We start from the raw sequence: 22,345 nt of genomic DNA, 5'->3' as shown, positions 1-22,345 counted from the left end.
TCCTTCCCAACTTCTGCAAAAGGGTTATGAAGCGGGCCGAAGACTTCTCATCAGCAACACTGAAGGCCAGAAGATTATGGAAGAGTATCCTCAAACCTCTCAGGAAAAGTCTTTTACTCAGCCAATCTTTGGGAGGATGAAACAAAGACCCTGGTGGGCATTTCAGGCCTCAAAATCATCACCTATTGAATTCTCTCTTAAAATATTCATTTAGGTTGTATAGTCCACCAAAACTAGCATACGGCCCAGGTGTGTTAATCCTAGCACTAGGATCCATGCCTGAAATCCTAGCACTTTGGGAGGTTGAGGTGAGTGGCTCACTTGAGCCCAGGAGTTTGAGTTCAACCTAGGCAATATGGTGAAACCCTATCTCTACAAAAATTAGCCAGGTGTGGTGATGTGTGCCTGTAGCCCCGGCTATCCGGGAGACTGAGGTGGAGGTGGGAGGATCACCTGAGCCGAGGAGGTCGAGGCTGCAGTGAGCCACGACTGCACCACTGCACTTTAGCTCGGACAACAGAGACCCTGTCTCAAAAAAAAAAAAATACATCAAAATAATACAAAAACCTCAGCATAGAAATAAAGGAGAAAGAAATGTCAGGAAGTTTAAAAAAAAAAAAGAAGAAAGAAAGAAAGAAAGAAAGAAAAAAGAAAGAAAGAAAGAGAAAGGAAGGAAAGGAGGGAGGAAGGAAGGAAGGGAGGGAGGGAGGGAAGAAAGGAGAGAGGGAGGAAGGCAGACTCATAGGTAAGTGCAAATAAAAGCCAATATGATGTTAAACGTACTTAATACAAGAATCTGAAAATAAATTCCCAAGTGATCTTGACATAGGATGTGGCACGAGGCGGGGTGAGGTAGATGGGGTGGGGAGAGAATAAAAGAGTAAGAGGTTAATTATTAAGCGAAGGATATGTTCCCTGATTAATTCTCAACGTCGGCAGAGAAATATAAGCTTACATAGGCATATTAAAAAGTTAAGAGTGAACATGAAAAGAATACAACCACCTGGGCTGCTACAGCAGCTCCCTGAGCAGGCAGGAGACAGGGCAAACTGATCCAACTGGAAGGACAAATGCCCTTGGGGGTATGTGCTGCTCCCGCCAGAACTTGCCTAGAGCTTCCGTTAACATCCAGAGTTGCAGTGAGGCCTCCGTCAGGACTACAGGGCTCCACGGAGCTGTCCAGGGTCCTGGACTGTTTGGGCCTAAAGTCTTCCCGTTTGTTTCAACTTCTGTTCTTGATGAAAAGATAGCTCTGGACTTCGTCCACCTCTCCTGCCCTCTAGCTGTTCAGACCCATGTCCACATGCCCTCGACCATGCCCTGAGTTCTTTTCCCGTGCCCCTGTGCTGACCCTCTGAACAGACTTCATTCAGTTAGGTCCCAGCCTCTTTTTCTCCACTTTAAGCAGAGAATAAAGGAACAGAGGGTATGTGTTGGTTCTTACCTGCTGGGAGCTAGAACAATGAAGCTGAAGTCCCCAAGACTCCAGTGTCCCCAAAGATCTGGAACACCTCAGTCTCCCCTTTCCACCCCATGCCCTGGCCACTTCTGGACACAGCTGTCCCCCTCCATCGACCTACCATGAAAAGCTCGGTATGCAGAACCCACGCAGGCTGAGTTGGCAGTGTCCATAACATACACTGGGGCACCAAACACATCAGCAAGCACCTGGAAAGGACACAGAGGCTCTACTGTGGTAAGCCTGTTCCTCAGAGGGAACACAGACATTGTGGGATGCATTTTTCAGGCTCTCTCCTTCATATGTCTTCTGACCCCTTCCATTCCACCTTGACTACCTTAAGGGGAGTACGCTTGGTCATGCTACCCAGGTTGATAATAGAGTCGGATGACCTGGGGAAGTCTCTACTTGAGGGCCACAGCTCCCCAGGCTGTCCCTGTGCTTTTTAGCCATTTCACCAAAGACAAGGCAGAAGATTTGGAAAGTATGCTGAGCAAATGGCACTGACCCAGGCCTGGAGACAGTTGGGTATTAGACTAATGTTAACAAGCCCAAACAAACCCAAACTAACAAGGTCATGTTTCATGGGGATAATGGTGAAGTTTCCCATTTAGGTTCAAAAATAAATTGCATACATTTCGAATGGAGGACCTGTACTAAGAGGAGTTTACATGGAAAAAACCAGGGGGACCCGATCTTAGTTGACCAGAGATAGGGTAGTAGTTGCCACCAATGCCTACCTAGCTCCCCTTCACTGGACCACTGTGTGCCCGACCCCAGCTGCTGCGAGCACTGGCTACTAATGGCTTGCAGCACTACCTCCTCAAGAGAACTGGCCTTGGCTGAGCATAGGCCACCACTCACCTGTTGGCCCCTTGTCCCAAGGTAAAACCAGCTCTGTGGTGTAATTCATGTGCCAGAGCCCCATCTCCCCCCGGGATGGAGCTGAAGCAGACTCCGCGCGAGGCCATACCCTCACTTATCCTTCTTCCTCTGCTCTGCCCTGAGTCCCTCACTTCCTTCCCCTGGGAGTCCTCCTCTCTCAACAAGAAGAATTCCCACTGCAGGCTCTGTTTCTTGAAAATCTTACCTAAGACAGGTAATCACAAGTGAACAGCTAATACAAAAACTCTAACAGTTAAGGCAGCCTCAGGCTATACCCAAAGATATACAATGTCCCACAACAGGATCTGACAGCCCCACAAGATGACAGTCTGAGTGTTGGACATCCGCAGGTTGATTCTACTTTCGGTCATATGTTTCTGGCATAATGAAGGACCAGAAGGACAGTAACGGTCTGACGACCATGTTACAAGAGGACTGGCTGGAGAATCAGCGATGGTTAAATTGGAAAGCAGAGGCCTTGAGGAAGACAAGAACACTGGCATTAGATGTGAGAAGGTCTGCCACAGGGAAGAACAGGCACTTTCCATGTGACTCCAGAGGCCACTGCTGGTATCAGAAAGTGGATCGTACATGGCAGTAGAATTCACCTGCATGTGAGACAGACCCCACTCACAGTGTGAGCTCTAAGGCAACAGAGCTGCTTCCCAGAGAGTATGAACTAAGAGCTCCCTTTTCCTGCAGGAGTGGGAATGGAGGCTGACTTTCTCATTGAATCTCTGGCTCTTAGACGCAACACACATGGGAGAGGCCATGGTGTAGGGCCCACTATGAACGCTTACCTGTAAGATGTCCCTATTGTGAGATGCTCCTCCTGTGGCCAAAATCTTTGTCTTGGACACTGAAAGGAAAAAGAGAAAAAGTGAAATAGCTATGCCAATTCTCCCAAGGCAGAAAAGGCTGTTTCTCCAGAGTTCTTCAGCTACAGAGGGCTCATGAGGGGCCAATGCCCCCACTTATCACACAGGACTATGAGAGAGATCCAAAGCTGGCTCCGTGCGTGCAGGCCTGTCATGTTCATTTGCTCGCGAGGTTGCTCTCCCACCCCCCTTAACTGCCTTTAATAATTTTTTTTGTTTTAAATATCTCAACAAAACAGGAACAGAAGGGAACTTTCTTAAATGATAAAAGCCACATATCCACAATTTATAACAAACATCATTCTTTTTTTTTTTTTTTTTTTTTTGAGACAGAGTTTCGCTCTTGCTACCCAGGCTGGAGTGCAATGGCGCGATCTCGGCTCACCGCAACCTCCGTCTCCTGGGTTCAGGCAATTCTCCTGCCTCAGCCTCCTGAGTCGCTGGGATTACAGGCACGCGCCACCATGCCCAGCTAATTTTTTGTATTTTTAGTAGAGACGGGGTTTCACCATGTTGACCAGGATGGTCTTGATCTCTTGACCTCGTGATCCACCCGCCTCGGCCTCCCAAAGTGCTGGGATTACAGGCTTGAGCCACCGCGCCCGGCACAAACATCATTCTTAACAGAGATTTAGAAGCACTTTCTTTAGACTGGTGTGCCAACCAGACTCCAAAATGGCCTCCCTCCTGATAGTCACATTTTCAAGTAGTCCCCACTCACATCCAATAGGGCTGACTTGTATACCCAATAGAACCTTGTGTAAATGATGGAGTATGAAGTCTAAGACTAGAAGATAAAAGACATTGAGGCTTCCAACTCGCTCTGACACAGGTCACTCTCTCTTGGATCACTCACTCTGGGGGATGCAAGTGCCACATCCTGAAGACACTAAAGCAAGCTAGGGAGAGGTCTACATGGCAGGGGACTGAGGCTTCCTGCCAACAGCCACGTGAGTGAGCCAGCCTGGAGGCAGATCCTCCAGCATCAGTCAAGCCTTCAAATGTCTGCAGCCCCAGATGACATTTTGACTGCAACCTCAGGAGATATCCTCAATCAGAATCACCCAACTATGCTGAACCCTAATTCTTGACCCAAAGAAGTTGTATAAGAGAGTAAACATTTATTATTGTTTTAAGCTGCTACATTTTGAGATAATTTGTTACATGGCAATAGATAGCTAATACAACTAGGAACAAAACAGATTCACGGTATCCAGGTCACTGTTTAACACAGTAGTAGATCTACCAATCAATGCCATAAGACAACAAAAACAACTGAAATGTTTAAGTATTGAAAGAAAAAAAAAGAAAACTGTCATTTGCAGACAGTAGTCCATCTACTTGGAAAAAATAAAGGGTAAGCAAACTAATAAAACTAACAAGAGTTTAATAAGGTTGCCAGATACAAAATCAACTTATAATAATCCAAGGCATTTCTAATAATAACCAACTAGCAAATGTGACAGAACATAAATTATCATTCATGATGGCACCCAGAAATGCAAGGTAGCCTTACATGTAAGGGCATACCTTAAAAAACAGTTCAAAAGTCTCTACGAAGAAAAAGTGGCAGCTGTTGTTAAAGCACAAAAAGAGAATATCTAAATAAATTAAAAGATATTCCATGGTCTTGAGTGAATATGAATTGACATTATAAACATGTCCGCTTTTCCAATTAATGTATAAATCCTATTCAACCTAAATATAAATTCTAACTGTACTCTTTTAAGGAACCGGACCAATTTCTTATAAAACATTTATGGAAAAATGAGGACCTTTAAACAGCTCAGACAATATTTTAAAAAGAAAAGCAAGGAGGGGATAATTGCTATGCTAAATATTAAAAAATTATTATGGGCTGAACTCTGTCTACCCTAAATTTATATGTTGAAGTCCTAAACCCCAGTATCTCAGAATGTGAGCGTATTTGAAGATAAAGACAAAGACAGATATTACCTCTTTAGAAAGGTAATTAATTTAAAAATGAAGTCATCAGGACGGACCCTAATCCAGTATGACTGATGTCCTCATGAGAAGAGAAAAGGAAGACACAGGTGCACACAGGAGAAGACCATGAGCAGACACAGGAAGAAGGTGGCATCTATAAGCTAAGGGAAGAGGCCTAAGAAGAAATCAACCCTGCCAACGCCTTGATATCAGACCTTAGGCCTCCAGAGTTGTGAGAAAATAAAGTTCTGTTGTCTAAGCCACCCCTTCTGTGGCATGTTCTCATGGTAGCCCTTGCCAACTAATATAAGCATACTACAAAACCATAATAATATAACAATTTTTCTGCCCCAAGAACAAGACCAATGAACCCACAAAATAGAAAAGGCAGTGCAGGTAGGTGCCATGGTTCACGCCTGTAATCCCAACACTTTGGGAGGCCAAGGCAGGCTGAATGCTTCAGACCAGGAGTTTGAGACCAGCCTGGGCAACATGGCAAGACCCTGTTTAAAAATTTTTAAAAATTAGCCAGGCGTGGTAGTATGTGTCTGTAGTCCCAGCTACTCAGGATGCTGAGGTGGGAGGATCGCTTGAGCCCAGGAGATGGAGGTTGCAGTGAGCTGAGATCGCACTACTGCACTCCAGCCTGGGCAACAGAGCAAGACCTCATCTCCAAAACAAAGAAAAAGAAATGAAAGGGAGTACAGAGAAAGACCCATGTACATACAGGAACTGGATAAATGATAAAGGGGGTACTATCAGTAAAAGGGTAAAAGAGGCCACTTGGTAGACAGTTTTTGGAAAACTGGATCAACATGTGGAAAAAAATTCAATTGGATCCCAAGTTAACACCATTCACAAGACTCCAGATGGATTAAAGTCCTCAATGTGGAAGGTAAAATTGTAACATTAACAGGAGAAGACATAAAACAGTACTTCTGTGATACTGGAGCAGGGGGAAAATCTCTTAAGTAATACCTCAAAAGCATAAAATGTAAGACGAAAAATTGATGAATTCAATCAAAATCCTGTTAAACTGCTGACACTATAAATAAGCAACAGACAAATGAGAGATAGAGATAGCTGCAACACAGAAAACTGCCAAAAACCTAATATTCAAAGTCCAGAATAAACTCCTGCAAATGATTAAGACAGACAGAAAATCAAAAAGAAAAACGGGAAAGGATGTACACAGCCAATTCACAGAGGAAGAAACCAGAGTTACAAAGAGCTGTTCAAAATCATCATTAATTGCCCAGGTGCAGTGGTTCATGCCTGTAATCCCAGCACTTTTGGGAGGCCAAGGCGGGTGGATCACCTGAGGTCAGGAGTTCAAGATCAGCCTGGCCAACATGGTGAAATCCTGTCTCCCCTAAAAATACAAAATTTGCTGGGCATGGTGGCAGGCACCTGTAATCCCAGCTACTAGGGAGGCTGAGTCAGGAAAATCATTTGAACTCGGGAGGTGGAGGTTGAAGTGAGCCAAGATCGTGCCGTTGCACTCCAGCCTGGGCAAAAAGAGAAAAACTTCATCTCAAACAAAACAAAACAAAATCATCATTAATTAAGAAAACACAAATTAAACTGACACTGAGATGCCAGTTTGCACCCATCAGACTGGCAACAGATTTAAAGGCGGTTTCTGTGAAGTGTCGGTGGGGATATGGGAAAACAGAAACCCTCATGAACTGCTGCTGAGAGTACACGGCTGACGTTATGACAGCAGGGTCTCAAGCTCCTTCCCTCCACTCCCTTATACTCAGCAGCAGAAGCAGCAGTAGTATTTGTCCCCAGGCTAAAGTAAAGACATGCTCACTAGTGAAAGTGAGCTACTAGCTGGGGAGGGTGCATGGGGCGTTGAGAGAAAGGAACTTGAAATGACGCTGAGCTCCCACAGCAGGCATGAAGACGAACATGGAAAGTAGCTCTACTTGTCACAGGAAAAGCTGGATTCCTCTTCCAACCAGATTAAAACCCTGCTTATTTTGGGTTGGATAATTCTTTTCATGAGGGATTGTTCCGTATTTCGTACAATGTTTAGCAGCATCCCCGGAATGCTATGTCCTCACATGGCTGAAAAGCAGAAAATGGTGAACTCACTCCTGAAAGCACTTTTATAGTGGCATTAATACATAAGAGCCCTCATGACCTAAACACCTTCTGTTAGGCCTATCTCTCAACACTGTCACATTGGGGATTAAGTTTCTAACATGTGAATTTGGGGAGACATGGTCAGGCCATAGCAAATGGATAAACTGTGGTATAATCATGTGATAGAATACCATAGTACAATGAAAATTAACAGCTAATAGCTGGGCACATTAACATGGATGAATTCATAAACATGACACTGAGCTAAAGCAGCAGGTCACAGCACATGTAGTATAATTCCATATATTATGAAGTTCAGAAAGGGCAAAACGAAACAATGTATTTAAAGGAATGCATACACAGCTGGCAAAACCATACAGAACTCCAGGGAAACGATAATACAAAACTTGAGATAGAAATTATATTGGCAGAGATCAGGAGAAGATGAGGATACAGTGGAAGAGGAGCACGGCAAGCTTCTAAGGTTCTAGTTCTAGCAATGTTTCTCCCTCTCTCTCTCTCTCTCTTTCTCTCTCTCTTACACAAAGTCTTGCTCTGTCACCCAGTCTGGAGCACAGTGGGATAATCTTGGCTCACTGCAACCTCCACCTCTCAGGTTCAAGCGACTCTCCCGCCTCAGCCTTCCGAGTAGGCTACAAGTGTCCACCACTATGCCTGGCTAATTTTGTATTTTTAGTAGAGATGGGGTTTCACCATGTTGGCCAGGCTAGTCTCAAACTCCTGACCTCAAGCAATCTGCCCGCCTCCTCCTCTGCCTCCCAAAGTGCTCGGATTACAGGTGTGAGCCACTGTGCCTGGCTAATGTTCTATTTCTTAACCTGAGTGCTAATCATCAAATGTTTGATTTATTGATATGTTTCATAATTAGCTGTCAGATACATATACTCTACTGTATACATGATATTTTTCACAATAAACTGACTAAGCATAGTGGCTCATGCCTGTAATCCTAGCAAGGAGGCCAAGACAGGAAGAGGATTGCTTGAGCCTAGGAATTTAAGACCAACCTGGACAACAAAGTAAGACCCTGTCCCTACAAAAAATACAAAAATTAGCCAGGCATGATGGTGCATGCCTGTGGTCCAGCTCTCGGGAGGCTGAAGTAGAAGGATTGCTTAAGCCCAGGATGTCCGGGCTGCAGTGAGCCATGATCACTCCACTGTACTCTACCCTGGGGGCGTTGCTGCCTGACGAAGTGAGAATCTGTCTCTAAAATACACACACACACACACACACACACACACACACACACACACACACACACACATAAAATAGGCTGGGCACAGTGGTTCACACCTATAATTCCAGCACTTTGGGAGGCTGAGGTGGGAGGATCACCTTAGGTCAGGAGTTCGAGACCAGCCTGGACAACCTGGCGAAACCTCATCTCTACTGAGAATACAAAAATCAGCCGGGTGTGGTGGTGTGACCTGTAGTCCCAATTACGTGGGAGATTGAGGCAGGAGGATTGCTCGAGCCCAGAGAGCAGAGGTTGTAGTGAACTGAGAATGCACCACTGCACTCCATCCTGGGCCACAGAGCAGCCAAAACTCCATCTCAAAATAAATAAATAAAAATAAATAGTAAAATAATAATAATAATAAACCTTAGTCTAATAACAGACATACAGTTCCACTTCCAGCTAAGATGATGATGGTCGAGAAAGAACACACTTGAGCTGTAAGAGTGACAGAATGGAATAAACAACAACCCAGGCATCATCTTTTTGTTTGAAGCTATCAAAAAATTATAAATTCAAGAAGTCTAAATAAAATACATTCCAGAATGAGATGAGCCCTTAAGTGCTGATTTGTACCTGCAGCATGGAAGACACGAAGAAGGAAGACTCTATGGGCAGATACACTTTTCTAGAAAAGAAAAGCAACTATGTTTGGGCTGGTATGGAGGACGGAAATCTGGAAGAGTGTCCAATACAGAGCTAGTCCTCTCCACCCACCGATTGTCTCCAATGAACTACTGTGGAAGCAGTGATGCGGAAGTGGGGGAAGGGCTGGAAAACAGAGAAAAAGCTCTGTACTCTCTGGTTAGGTCCCACGGCTTGAAGGAGGGGGGGCCTCATCCTGCTGATCCTGACCTCAAGACACTGCAGCCACTGCTGAACTAACACTAACTCGAGTGGCAACCCAGTACTGATCCAACCCCGATCAAACAAAAAAGACCACCACCTCACCCTTACTTCCTGATAGAAGGGCAAGCCTTTTCTGCAGGTGAACATTAGCTATTTATTTAACAAGTGCATGTGAATCTGTAATTATCTCAAAAGTAAAAGGTTTAAAAAATTAGCCACTTTAGTCAACACTGTACTTTTAAACACAAGGTACAGCATTCAACCAAAATTAAATAGCATTTTAAGAAGCAGGAAATGGGAGTAAAATAGTAACGGAAGCAGACTCTCTGATGAATTATAAATATAAAGTCAGAGGAAAAGATGGACAAAATGGTTAAAATACAAAAAAAATTTCAGCAGAGAAATAAGGAAATATAAAAGATGAAATGGAAATTCTAGAACTAGAAAAAATATAATATCCAAAATGAATTTGTTAGATAGACTTAACAGCAGACTGAATACAGCAGAAGCATGAATAAAAACAAGTGTGATGGAAATTGTCCATCTGAAGGCTGGGTGTGGTGGCTCATGCCTGTAATCCCATCACTTTGGGAGGCCAAGGCAGGCAGATCACCTGAGGTCAGGAGTTTGAGACCAGCCTGCCCACATGGTGAAACCCAGTCTCTAGTAAAAATACAAAAAATTAGCTGAATGTGGTGGTGCTCGTGTGTAGTCCCAGCAACTCGGGAGTCTGAGGTAGGAGAATCACTGGAGCCTGGGAGGCAGATGTTGCAGTGAGCCAAGATCACGCCACTGCACTGCATCCTGGGAAAGACAGAAAGAAAGGGGGGGGGGGGGAGAGAGAGAGAGAGAGAAGGAAGGAGAAAAAGAAAAAAGAACAAAAGAAAGAAAGAGAAAAGACCGAAAGAAAAAGAAAAGAAAGAAAGAGAAAGAGTCCAACTGAAGCAGGGAGAGAGAAAAAATTTAAAAAACAAGACAACAGAGAGTCAAAGTCCTATGGGACAACAGCAACTGTGCAACTGAAGTCCAGAGGAAAGGAAAGAGGGAATAAGGAAAAATAAATATTTGAAGAAATAATGGCTAAGAATTGCCCAAAATTGATGAAAGACATAAACTCACAAATCCAAGAAACTCAGTGAATCACAAGGAGGATAAATATAAAATAATTAAAAATACCCCATACTTAGGTATACCATAATCAAACTGCTGAAAATCAAAGGTAAATAGACAAATTCAAAATCAGAGAATAAAACTCCATTACGTTGAGAAGAACAACACTAAGAATGACAGCTAATTTCTCATCTGAAACATTAGAAGGCTAGAAAACAATGAAATGACATTTTCAAAGTGCTGAAAGTAAAAAGTGCCAACCTAGAATTCCACAACAGAAAACATTCTTTTAATGTGAAGTAAAATAAACACATTTCCAGACAAAGTAAAACTTAAGAGAATCCACTTTTTATAGATGTTCTACATTCCTTCCTGAAGCTCTGACTTTACATCTGGTATGATTTTCCCTTTAGCTGGGAAAACTTCCTTTAAACCTTCTTGCAGTGCAAGTGTGTGAGTAACAAATTCAAGAGTCTATCAGTGCAAACCAGCCTTTTCAAGTTAAGAATTTCAATTTAAAAAATCAATTTAAAAATGTATAGCTTAAAAAGCCAACAGAGGAGATAAAATGGAATACTAAACATTGCTCAGTTAATCCAAAAATAAAATAGGAAAATAATAAAGGATAAACAAGAACATATAGAACTTTGGTCTAATTGAATTAAATCAAATCATTTCAATAATTATATTAAATGTAAATGGGCACTTCCCTTTAAAAATATTTATTGCCTGCCTACCTTCCTACCTTTCTTTTTTCTTCTTCCTTCCTTAAAAAGCCATGAGACAGGCAAACAGAAGTAGACAGGCTGGGAGGCAGCCCTGAGGGTACGGTCAAGGGCCACATGTGAGTATGTAACCAGAGTGGGGCAGATCCAAGAGGCTGCTAGAGAGAGGACACTGAGACAACACAGGTGAGGGGGAGCAGAGAAGCCAAAACGGGGCCTGCATGTCAAGGAGGCAGCAATCTGGAGGGGTCAAAAGAATCAACTTTGTCACCATTAGGATAAGATACAAACAGGGAAAGAAAGCCAGAATGGCCCATAGTGTTGGAGTGAAAGTGGAGTACATAGGGTTGAATTCATGTTTTTCAACACATGGAGAAGTAGACAGACAGACAGACAAATAGAAAGGTAAATGCGTGCATGGATACAGACATATATATCCTAATATTTCCCAGGTCAGCCCACTGAAAGGGCTGGGAACAGCATCATCCCAGTAGCAATGAGCATCCAGAGTGGGCATCCAAACGCTCCCCACTCAAAGGAGTCAGGGCTCCTTGGATAAATGGAAGATTACAAGGCTGATCCAAGGAAAAACAGGATGGGAGTGAAACTGTTTTTATGCTAGAAGCTATGGAAATGCTCAAGGAATGATGAAAGATGTGATAAAAGGACAAGGGGCCGTTTTGAAGGAGCACTCATTGGTGCAGAGAAAGATGAGAATTACTATCTTTTTAGAAATGAAAGACACGTTCTGTAAATAAAGTTATCATATAGTCTTCTGAAATGCATAAACTGGAATTTAATACAGAATGGGAATTAATGAGCTAAGATTTCAATTTAAAAATACAGAAAAAGTGCCGGGCGCGGTGGCTCACGCTTGTAATCCCAGCACTTTGGAAGGCCGAGGCGGGTGGATCACGAGGTCAAGAGATCGAGACCATCCTGGTCAACATGGTGAAACCCTGTCTCTACTAAAACTACAAAAAATTAGCTGGGCAGGGTGGCGTGTGCCTGTAATCCCAGCTACTCAGGAGGCTGAGGCAGGAGAATTGCCTGAACCCAGGAGGCGGAGGTTGCGGTGAGCCGAGATCGCGCCATTGCACTCCAGCCTGGGTAACAAGAGTGAAACTCCGTCTCCAAAACAAAAAAAAATACAGAAAAAGTAAAAAAAAAAAAGAATTCACAAAGTAGAAGGAAGTCATTTAAAAGATAAAAGTAGAAATTAATAAAAGGAATCACAAAACAAAATATTAACATTGCTTAATAAAATACACAAACCTTTAGCTAACATGCTCATGGGAAAAAAATACACAAGAATGAACTAGGGTAGAGACAAGGGTATAGGGCACAGGATGAGGTGGTGAAAGTGGAGATTACAATCCTAGCACTTCACGAGGCCAAGATGAGTGGATTACTTTATGTAAGAGTTTGAGGCCAGCCTGGGCAATGTGGCGAAACCCCACCTCTACAAAAATACAAAAATTAGCCAGGTGGTATGAGGCACACCTGTAATCCCAGCTACTCAGGTGGCTGAGGCACAAGAATCGCTGGAGCCTGGGAGGCAGAGGTTGCAGTGAGCTGAGACTGTGCTACTGCACTGCAGTGTGGGCAACAGAGTGAAACTCTGTCTCAAAACAAGAACAAAATGAAAAACAAAACAAAACAAGAAACAATCTTAATCTCCTTCAACTGGGGCTGTAAAATAATTTAGCAGACCTCATGCCAGTCATTAGAAAACAAAAAGGTAGACCCGTACATACTGTTATGGAAAGAAAGTCTCATAATAACACATAGAATATAATAGCACTTCTATTAAATATATATGTGTGTGCATGTGTGTGTGTGTGTGTGTACACATGTATCAGGTTGAGCCATAGGAAATTGCCATTTCTTGTAAATCAAAACTTCTTCAATATTGGCAATTCCATATGATTCAATCTAACACAGAAAGTCACAGGAAGGAAGTCACAGTCTGGAAGGAAGGAAAGGAGTCTGGGAGGCATATGATTGGGGCATTTGCTTCTTATTCCATATTTCTATTTTGCATGAATCTTTTATGACAAAAAGACATCCATTATGTATTTAAAAACACATAGTTATTTTAAGACCCTGCTGCTTTCCATCCTGCCTCTTAGCTCTGTCCAGGAGAAGACATTCAGCCCCCATCTCTCACTTCCTCCATCTTCATTGCTGGCCATGAAGACAGTGTCTGGGATGAGAGAAGGAATGCCAGCCTCCTGGGGAAACAATTCAAGCTATGGAAGATGTTCTAGTTTGATTCCATGTTGGAAAACCAAGAACAATGGCCCAGTGCGGTGGCTCACACTTGTAATCCCAGCACTTTTGGAGGCTGAGGCAGGTGGATCACTCAAGGTCAGGAGTTCAAGACCAGCCTGGCCAACATGGTGAAACCGCATCTCTACTAAAAATTCAAAAACTAGCAGGATGAGGTGGTGTACACCTGTAGTCCCAGTTACTCGGGAGACTGAGGCGGGAGGACTGCTTGAGCCCAGGAGGCAGAGGTTGCAGTGAGCTGAGATTGATCCACTGTACTCCAGCCTGGGCGACAGGAGTGAAACCCTGTCTCCAAAAAAGCAAAACAAAGAAAACAAAACAAAAAACAAGAACACCCTCAATGCCCAAATGCAGGAAAAGTAACCTGGCCGCCCTCCGCAGCACCAAGAAGATGACTTTTGATGAACTTTGGTTCTTGTACGCAACCTTTGCATATAAAGAAAAAGGAACAAAACTATGGCTGTATGGAAATACGCTAATAAAGGAGACTGGGAGAAAATGTCCCTAAATGGTACCAGTGGTTGGAGAGAGGGGATGAGATTGTAAGTCATTTTCTTTCATTCTTTTAGGACATGATCTCGCTGTCACCCAGGCTAGAGTTCAGTGTGCAATCACAGCTCATTGCAGCCTTGACCTCCCAGGCTCCAGCAATCCCCCCGCCTCCTCCCATCCCCTGCCACCTCCCCACCCCCATAGCTGGGACCACAAGCCCATGCCACTATGTCGGGCTCTTTATTATTATTATTATTATTTTTTTTTTTTTGAGATGGAGTCTTGCTCTGTAGCCCAGACTGAAGTTCAGTGGTGCGATCTCGCCTCACTGCAACGTCCGCTCCCGGGTCCCGGGTCCCAGTTCAACCAATTCTCCTATCTCAGCCTCCCAAGTAGCTGGGATTACAGGCACCAGCCACCATGCCCAGATAATTTTTGTAATTTTAAAATAGAGACGGGGTTCACCATGTTGACCAGACTGGTCTTGAACTCCTGACCTCGTGATCCACCTGCCTCAGCCTCCCAAAGCGCTGGGATTAAAGGCGTGAGCCACTGCGCCCAGCCTATTATTATGGGGTCTCTTTGCTAGTCTCGAACTCCTGGGCTCAAGTGATCCTCCTGCCTCCATCTCCCAAAGCGCTGAGATTACAGGGCTGTAGGAGCACCAGGCCCATTTTCTTTATTTTTCAAACTTGCTATTACAAGGTTTGACTGTTTTTACAATCAATCTAAACGACATGAAACACACTGAAATATAAGCTGAAAACAATGGCTTATGAGCCCTTCCCAGCTGGTGTCTATCATGTCTGATGGTATCTACAAACATCAAGAGAGCGCTTGTTCCTCAAATAAAGCAGGCTCAGTGGTTGAGAATCCAGCGTCTGGAGCCAGACTGGCTTGGTTCAGATCCCAGCTCTGCCAGGCTTGACCAAGTTTCTTAAGCACTGCAACATTACGTTTCCTAGGTTGTGAATTGGGAATCATCAGTACCTACTTCAGAGGTACTGTTGTTTAATAAAGATTAATTGCTAAGGAGCCAGGCCGGGCACACACTCGGTGTCCGACAAATGCTGGCAGTTGTTAGTATCACAATACTCACTTCTATTCAAAGTGCCTCTTTATTCTCCTTAGACACCAACTATTAAAGCCACACGAGATGATGACTGGGCAGGAGCGAAAATGAGGGCTGGCCAGTCCACACGGCAGCCTGGAGAATGAGGCCTCCTGTGTGTGCAGCCTCTGCTGGTTCCAAGTATGTCTATTTAAGTGATCACTCAGCAGAGGGGCAAGACAGGTCTGATTCTGCATTTAAGCTTGCTAAGAGGATAAGTAACTCTATGCTGTTTTGCACAAGAAATGCTTTAGAGGCTGGGAATAATGCCACAATCCCATCAGCTCCTCCTAAGCCCATGGGGGCCTTCTGCCCTAACTGCTTCTCCCTGTATGCTGGGCTGTTCCCCTCCCTGGGGTCCCCTCTGACAGCCAGAGGACCCCTGCCAGGCACTCCACCAACTCCAGCACCATCCCTGCCCTGCTCACCCAGTCTCATTCTTAGGGAACTTGGAAGTCTTTGCACACCTTTGGGAAATGTCTTTTTACACTTAGGGTGGTGGGATGAGGGCAATGGGAATGCTCATGGTGATCATTTTACGTATTTTAAAATATTGTACTGACCTAGAACACACATCCTGAAAAATGCACACATCATAAACCTATAATCTTCATAATTTTTTACAAACTAAACACACCCACGGAACATGAAACAGAATATTGCCAGCACCCCATAGGCCCCTTCTGAAGGGTAACTACTAATTATCCTGACTTTCAACAACAGTAAATAGTTTCATCTGCCTTTTTTTTTTTTTTTTTTTTTTTTTTTAATTGAGACAGTGTCTCATGGCTCATTGCAGCCTCAACCTCCTAGGCTTAAGCAATCCTCCCACCTCAGCCTTCTGAGTAGCTGGGACTACAGGCATGTGCCACCATGTCTGGCTAATTTTTGTATTTTTTGCAGAGATAGGGTTTCACCATGTTGCCCAGTCTGGTCTTGAATTCCTGGGCTCAAGTGATCCACCTGCCTCGGTCTCCCAATATGCTGGGATTACAGGTGTGAGCCACTGTGCCCAGCCTGTAGTTTCATCTGCTTTTGAATGTGATGTACAGAGAACCCTGCCATATGTATGTCTGGGTTTGGCTTCTTTTGCTCAGTGTTACATTTGGTGAGACTCACCCATTTCATTGTGTATCATTGAGGCTGGTTCATTTCATCTGTGGGTAGAGTATCCTGTTGTACAGATGCACCACAATGCATTTTTTCTGTCTACTATTAAGGGACACTGGGCTGTTTCCACTGTGGGTCTATTCAGCGTCATGCCGCAATGAATGTTCTCACATACATCTTTAGTAAACACAGGCACAAATTCCTGTTGTGCCTTTACTTAGAAAGGACATTGCTGGGCAGGCGTATATTCAGCTTTAGCAGATGCTGTCTAATGGGTACTTTTACAGTATCCGTTTACTCAGCGGATTCAAAGGTATAAAATATATATTACATAGAACTTGGATTGTCCATAAAGTATCATAGGAAGGCCCTCAAGCAAAGCAGCTTCACTATCTTCTCTAGTGACAACAGCTATAACCCAGAGGGACAAATACATCTTAGAAACCTGGACTCTACGGGCGGCCAGTCCAAACTCCTTACAGACCCCCAGACCATTCCAATGCCATCTGTAAGGGGAGCTCCCTGACCTCCTAAAGCTGATTGTTCTATAGTTCAAGTTCTCAGAAATCCCCTTCTCCTCCTTCTGCATCCCCCAGCCCTGGGTCTGCCCTCTCCGTGCCAGTTGCTAAGGTTTGAATCTGTATCCCCTCCAAAACTCATGTTGAAGCTTTATCTCCAATGTGGCATATTGAAAGATGGGACCTTTAAGGAGATTGGGTCACGAGGGCTCTATGGGTGGGTTAATCCATTCATAGGTTAACAGATTAATAGGTTAATGGATTAACGGGTTATCATGGGAATGGGACTGGTGGCTTCAAGAGGAGAGGAAGGGAGACCTGAGCTAGCCCTGTACCTCACCATGTGATGCCCTGGACCTCCTCAGGACTCTGCAGAGAGCCCCACTAGCAAGCAGGCCCTCATCGGATATGGCCCCTCAACCTTGGACTTCTCAGCCTCCATAATTGTAAGAAATAAATTCCTTTTCTTATAAATTACCCAGGATCAGGTATTCTGTTATAAGCCAATAGAAAATTAACTAAGACATCAGTCTCCTGAGTTTTGGCAGTGGTACCACATCGCCCTCACCCTCTTCCCTGTCCAAGCTGAAAGACCTAGAGTCTGTCCCAGAGGCAATGGAACGTGGCCAGGCTGGAAGGCCAAGATTCAGCCATGTCCCCAGGCCTTGCACTGCCTGTGCCCTTGCAGTCCAGGGCTCAGGAAAGCTTGTTTGCAGCTTGGAGCTTAGGGTTACAGAAAGACCTTTCCCAAGTCCTACAGGTCCCAGTCAAAAGGTCAGGCTTTTGTGGACACAGCTGAGAAGCGGAAACAACCTGCCTGCTGGTCTATACCTGCCTGTGCTTTCTCACCCCACCCCCAAGGCAGGCTCCACTTCCCTCCTGCACAAGGTCCCCTGGAAGAAAACTTTGATAGACATTGCCCTGCTAGCCCTGGTCCCTCGGTGTGAGCTGGTTCTGAGCCGCTACCCCGGACACATGCCGCCAGTGGCTCACTTACTGACTCGATAGCCCAGGCCTTCTGCATGAATCCTCTTGGCCATGAATTGTCCTTCAATCAGTGCTCGAACCTCCACATCCCCAGGGAATGCTGAGACCTGTCTCCAGGAAAAGGTAGGCATAGAGTAAGGAACTCTCATTATCTGTGTGCATGTGTGTGTGTGTGTGTGTGCACATGCACGCATGATCTTTTTAAACAACGGCACAGATTTGAAACTCATAGCTGGGCTCTCTAACCACTATCTTTGCCTGTCACAGACACTCACACAAACACACTACTCAAGCACACAGCTAACAGCCTCACATGCCTGTCACTTTGAATTATCAGAGACATTACAGATTTCAGTCTTAGGCAGCTGAGGGTTCAAGTTCCACCACTCAGCTCTGCAATCTTCAGTAAGTTACATTAGTCTTACTATCATTCTTTTTCTTAATGAAACAGAGGTAATAGTGGCGCCTGTTTTTTAGGGTTGTTGTAATGATCAGATTAGACAACAGAGCCTGGAAAATGCAGTTTATATAGATAAGTGAGAGCCATGAGCGTATCCTGAGATCTCACCCCTGTGGCATGTCCTCCAAGCTGGCACTGACGACAAGCAACACCAGGCTCACCCCTGCTTCTCTGGCACCTGAGACCAATGCCAGAACCTGCCACTGCCCCCTCATGAACAGCTACACTCTAACCTTACTGACCTTCCTCTAGTTCCCAAGCTGCTCCCTCTGCCTGGAAGTCTGTCCTACTCTTTCCATGGTGAGATCCTGAGCACGTTCAGGTCTCAATCTAAAGGCCACCTTCTCAGAGAGACCCAGGCCCGACCACCCCTTTGACCCCACCCAGGGTAAGTCTCCAGCCCTCCCACCCCCTGCTTTCCCTTGCGGCATTCTGTTCTTCCACTCCCTAGCCTCAGCACCTGTTCCATTCGTGTACGTGCTCATTCCCCTGTCTACTGTCCCTCTCCCTCCTAGACAGCAGGCTCTGGAGAGCAAGGCCACCGATGTCTTGTTCTCCTTTGTGTCCCTGGTGACTGGCACCAATCATACATATCTGTTGGTTGAATGAATGAATGAAGAACACTACTTTCTCCTTGACAAATCTAGGATTGACATGCATAAAAGAAAGAGCAGACATTGCTTCTCACTCTAACAAAAGAAAGCAAACCGGTCCCCCATCAGAAGATTGAGACGAACTTCCTACTTTATACAAAGCTTTTCATTCAAAATCCAGCATGTAGTGCCATCATCTGCCCTTGAATCCAGTGCCAACTCTGATGGTCACAGTTCCTAGACACAGGGTCTTACATAAACCCCCCATTTCCTGGGGTCAGAAACATCTCTCAGGTACAACCCAAAATGTGGTGATGACTCTCCAGTGACTACCTAATAGCAATGTCAATTTCAAGCAGCAAGTACCAACTAAATCCTTCCTGGGAAAGGTCGCAAGGTGCAGAAAGAAAACAGCAATTTCAGAGCCAGAGAGAACTGGGTGAGCCCCTCCACCACCTATGACCTTGTGACTCTGGAGAGATTGTTAAGCCTGAGCCTCTGTATCTCAACTTCTCCGTCTGGAAAGAGGAACAATAGTGCCTACCTCACAGAATTGCTTTGAAAAGTAAAAGACAGCTCGGAATGGTGGCTCACACCTGTAATCCCAGGACTTTGGAAGGCTAAGGCGGGCGGATCGCTTGAGGTCAGGAGTTCAAGACCAGCCTGACCAACATAGAGAAACCCCATCTCTACTAAAAATACAAAATTTAGCTGGGCGTGGCGGCTCACGTCTGTAATCCCATCTACTTGGGAGGCTGAGGCAGGAGGATCATTTGAACCCGAGAGGTGGAGGTTGCAGTGAGCCAAGATCATGCCACTGCATTCCAGTGTGGGCAACAGAGCGAGACTCTGTCTCAAAAGCAAAAAAAATAAATGAGGAAGATATAGAAAACCATGAGCACAATGCCTGGCCCCAAATAGGCCTCAATAAATGTTAGTACCTCCCAGTCCCAGAGGCTCTTTCACCCAGGAGGAAATTCAGGATCTCAAAATCCATGAGTTCCCTATGGGTATAGGGCAAAACTTCCCAAGGAAATATGCTCTTTGATACTCAGTGATAGCGTTAGCATTTGTTAAGCTGGAAGAGAGGTCTCAGGTTTTCTGCATTCCTCCTTGAGGAAAAGGGCAGTGCCTGTCTTAGGTGCTAAAGACTCCCCAGGCTCTAGAATACACCCTGGCACACCACAAGTGTGTGTATCAGTGGATGAGTAAATGAATAAAGTCCCTAAAAGTAACATAATTTGATAGGCAATTGTTAAGTTCAACCTTACAAGTGGAGCCAATGTAGCTCCAATAACAACAGCACACCTACCTTGTGGTTTTCTGTGTTAAACCTATGACGTCCAATAATTTCAGGGGTGATCTCCATTACATCAAAATAAAAACCTGAAATAAAACCAGGAAGAGATCAGCTGTCATTAGTCAAAAAACAGAAGATCGGCTTTTCAACAGACTTAGAACAGGGCTAAATGACCCCATATCCCTGGGTTCCCTGGCTCCTTTCATCCCCCTGATGAGGCCTGTGAATATTCTCAGTTCCTTTTCTCCAACAGGATAGAAGGGAACCAGAAAGCCCTGAGCTAGCTTTTCTCAGAGACAATTCTTCCTGCTCTCACCTGGCAGCTTGGAACAAGAAGCAGCTGCCCAGCCAATCCTAAAATCCAACACAGGTTTGACCAAGGGAGGCAGGCCCCTCCCTGCTCAGGCCTGCCCAGACACCGGGCACTTTTCCTTGTGCCTGGGGCAGAGGGCTGTGAACGGGGATGCACCAGGGTAGAGGCTGCCCTCTCTGATGCTGTCACCAGGGGCTGGGAAGGGGCAGAAGATATAGCAATGGCCTGATCTCTGCTCAGAGCAGAAGCCAAGGACAGCCTTACAGCCCCACCCTCGCTCAGAGCACAGGGTTCCACACCAGCCTGTAGGACCTGCGTAACAGCAGTGCAGACAGACAGAACTCCCTGGACTTCTCCACAGCCCTCCTCTCCCCCAGCTCATGGGGCCCCGGGCACCTCCAGTGGTAGCTGCTGACCCCTCACAGGCCTGGGCATCCCCAACCAGCCTACCCAGGTTTCCACCATTGCCCATCTCTGTGGACTGCAGTGCCTTAGAGAACTCGCTCCAGGAACAGGACGCAAACTCATCACGGATCTTCTCTCTCATGAGGGAGCCATTTTTAAAGCTGCAGAAGAGGGCACAGCTCTGAGTGAGGGGGCTGGTGCATGCTGACTGGACCCATGAGTTTCAGTGAGGAGACCCAGGCAGAGGAACTGCAGGTCAGGCTGGACCACAACCCCCAGGCAGTGCACAGCAGGCTCTGAAACTTAGGCATCGGAGGCTCTTCCTCAGATTCCAGGTCCCTGCACCTCCCTGGGAAGCACCAGAAACACCCTTATCTTGTGCTGTTTACAGAGGAGGCTGACATAGAGGAGCCCCAGGTAGGAACAGGGAGCTCGGGTTTCTGCACATTCTACCATATGCACAATGAGGCAGGGTGGGCTGGGCTAACTAGCCACATTCTCCAACAGTTCTTAGGGCCTAGGAGCTCAGAAACCATCTCCCTCAGGAGCTTTGGACGGGTCTCCAAAGGCCTGTGGTCAGAGCACAGAGCACGTCCCTTCCATGAGAGCCGTCGGAAGGCAGGCTGTCCTTCCCGCCATTTGCTGAGGTTCCACCACATTGTGGACAGGCCACAGCAACAATGTGAGGTAAATGCTCTTACCCTTCCCATCTCATGAGAAAAGTGTGGCTCAGACACGCCACACTATGGAGTTGGCCCAAGGTCACACAGGGTATTGGTGGTGAGGATAGGATTTGAATCTGGGCTGGAAGGACTCAGGGTCTTGGATTATTCCTCACCCAGCTCTGCTGTCAGCAGGAGCCAGTGAGTCCCGGGGGGGTCTCAGCTGCCCAGTAGAGCCTGGAAAAGTGGAGGGAGTCACTCCAGAGCTTGGTGGAATGACTTGGGGTCCTCAAGATAGTGCCAGATCTGCCTGCATTTCCTCACCCAGCGAATGGTGCCAGCAAACACCCAGGCTTACCACAGGAGTGCCATGTAGTGCTGGGGATCAACCGGGTTGCAGAAGATGTGGCCTTCCAGGGCGGGCATGGGCTCTTGGAGCCAGAGAAACAGGGTGTCACTGGTGCCCAGGCTGACCTGGAAAGAGACGGGCAGAGCTGAGGTGCCCTGGGCTTTGCCCACACATGCTGCCCTCTGCCAGTGACGCGCTACACTCCACCCACCCTGACCTCGTCACTTCATTCCTCATGCTGCAGACCTCAGATGCAAGGCCACTTTCTCAGAGCCCCTTCTGACCCTCCCACACCAGAGGAACCAGGAGCCAGCTCCCCAGGTGCAGATTCCACGGTCTCCTGTGCTAATCCCACAACTGCAGCAAAATAATGGTTTGGGTGATGGTTGGCTCCCCACATGACTTTCCCACTAGAAGTAGGAAAGCCTGAGTTATGTCTTCCTTATTCGTCTGGGCTGCTCCCAGCCCTCTGGCCCCAAGTATGACCCTCTGCCACTGCACTCACTAAGACTGGCCACTGTGAAGCAGGCAGGGGTCCTGCCCATCCA

The 22,345-nt window shown here is 45.8% G+C and overlaps 1 protein-coding gene across 6 annotated transcripts in view; it reads right to left on the bottom strand.

Moving 5' to 3' along the window:
* The window catches only part of XYLB (xylulokinase), a 59,132-nt gene that overhangs the window by 9,778 nt on the left and 27,009 nt on the right, over positions 1-22,345 (bottom strand). For 4 of the 6 annotated variants that reach the window (XM_032270480.1, XM_032270486.1, XM_032270516.1 and 1 more), the window contains 6 exons: positions 21,807-21,922; positions 20,832-20,947; positions 20,081-20,154; positions 17,726-17,822; positions 3,145-3,203; positions 1,581-1,668 (listed from right to left, as the gene is read on the bottom strand). In XM_032270480.1, coding sequence (XP_032126371.1) covers positions 1,581-1,668; positions 3,145-3,203; positions 17,726-17,822; positions 20,081-20,154; positions 20,832-20,947; positions 21,807-21,922 — 550 coding nt within the window. The other 2 variants (XM_032270504.1, XR_004265879.1) reach the window with 2 other exon arrangements.

This window comes from Sapajus apella, unplaced genomic scaffold (assembly GCF_009761245.1).
Source record: "Sapajus apella isolate SASKATOON/1434 unplaced genomic scaffold, GSC_monkey_1.0 scaffold4, whole genome shotgun sequence".
NCBI lineage: Eukaryota > Metazoa > Chordata > Mammalia > Primates > Cebidae > Sapajus > Sapajus apella.
This window is presented reverse-complemented; position numbering and strand designations above follow the sequence as displayed.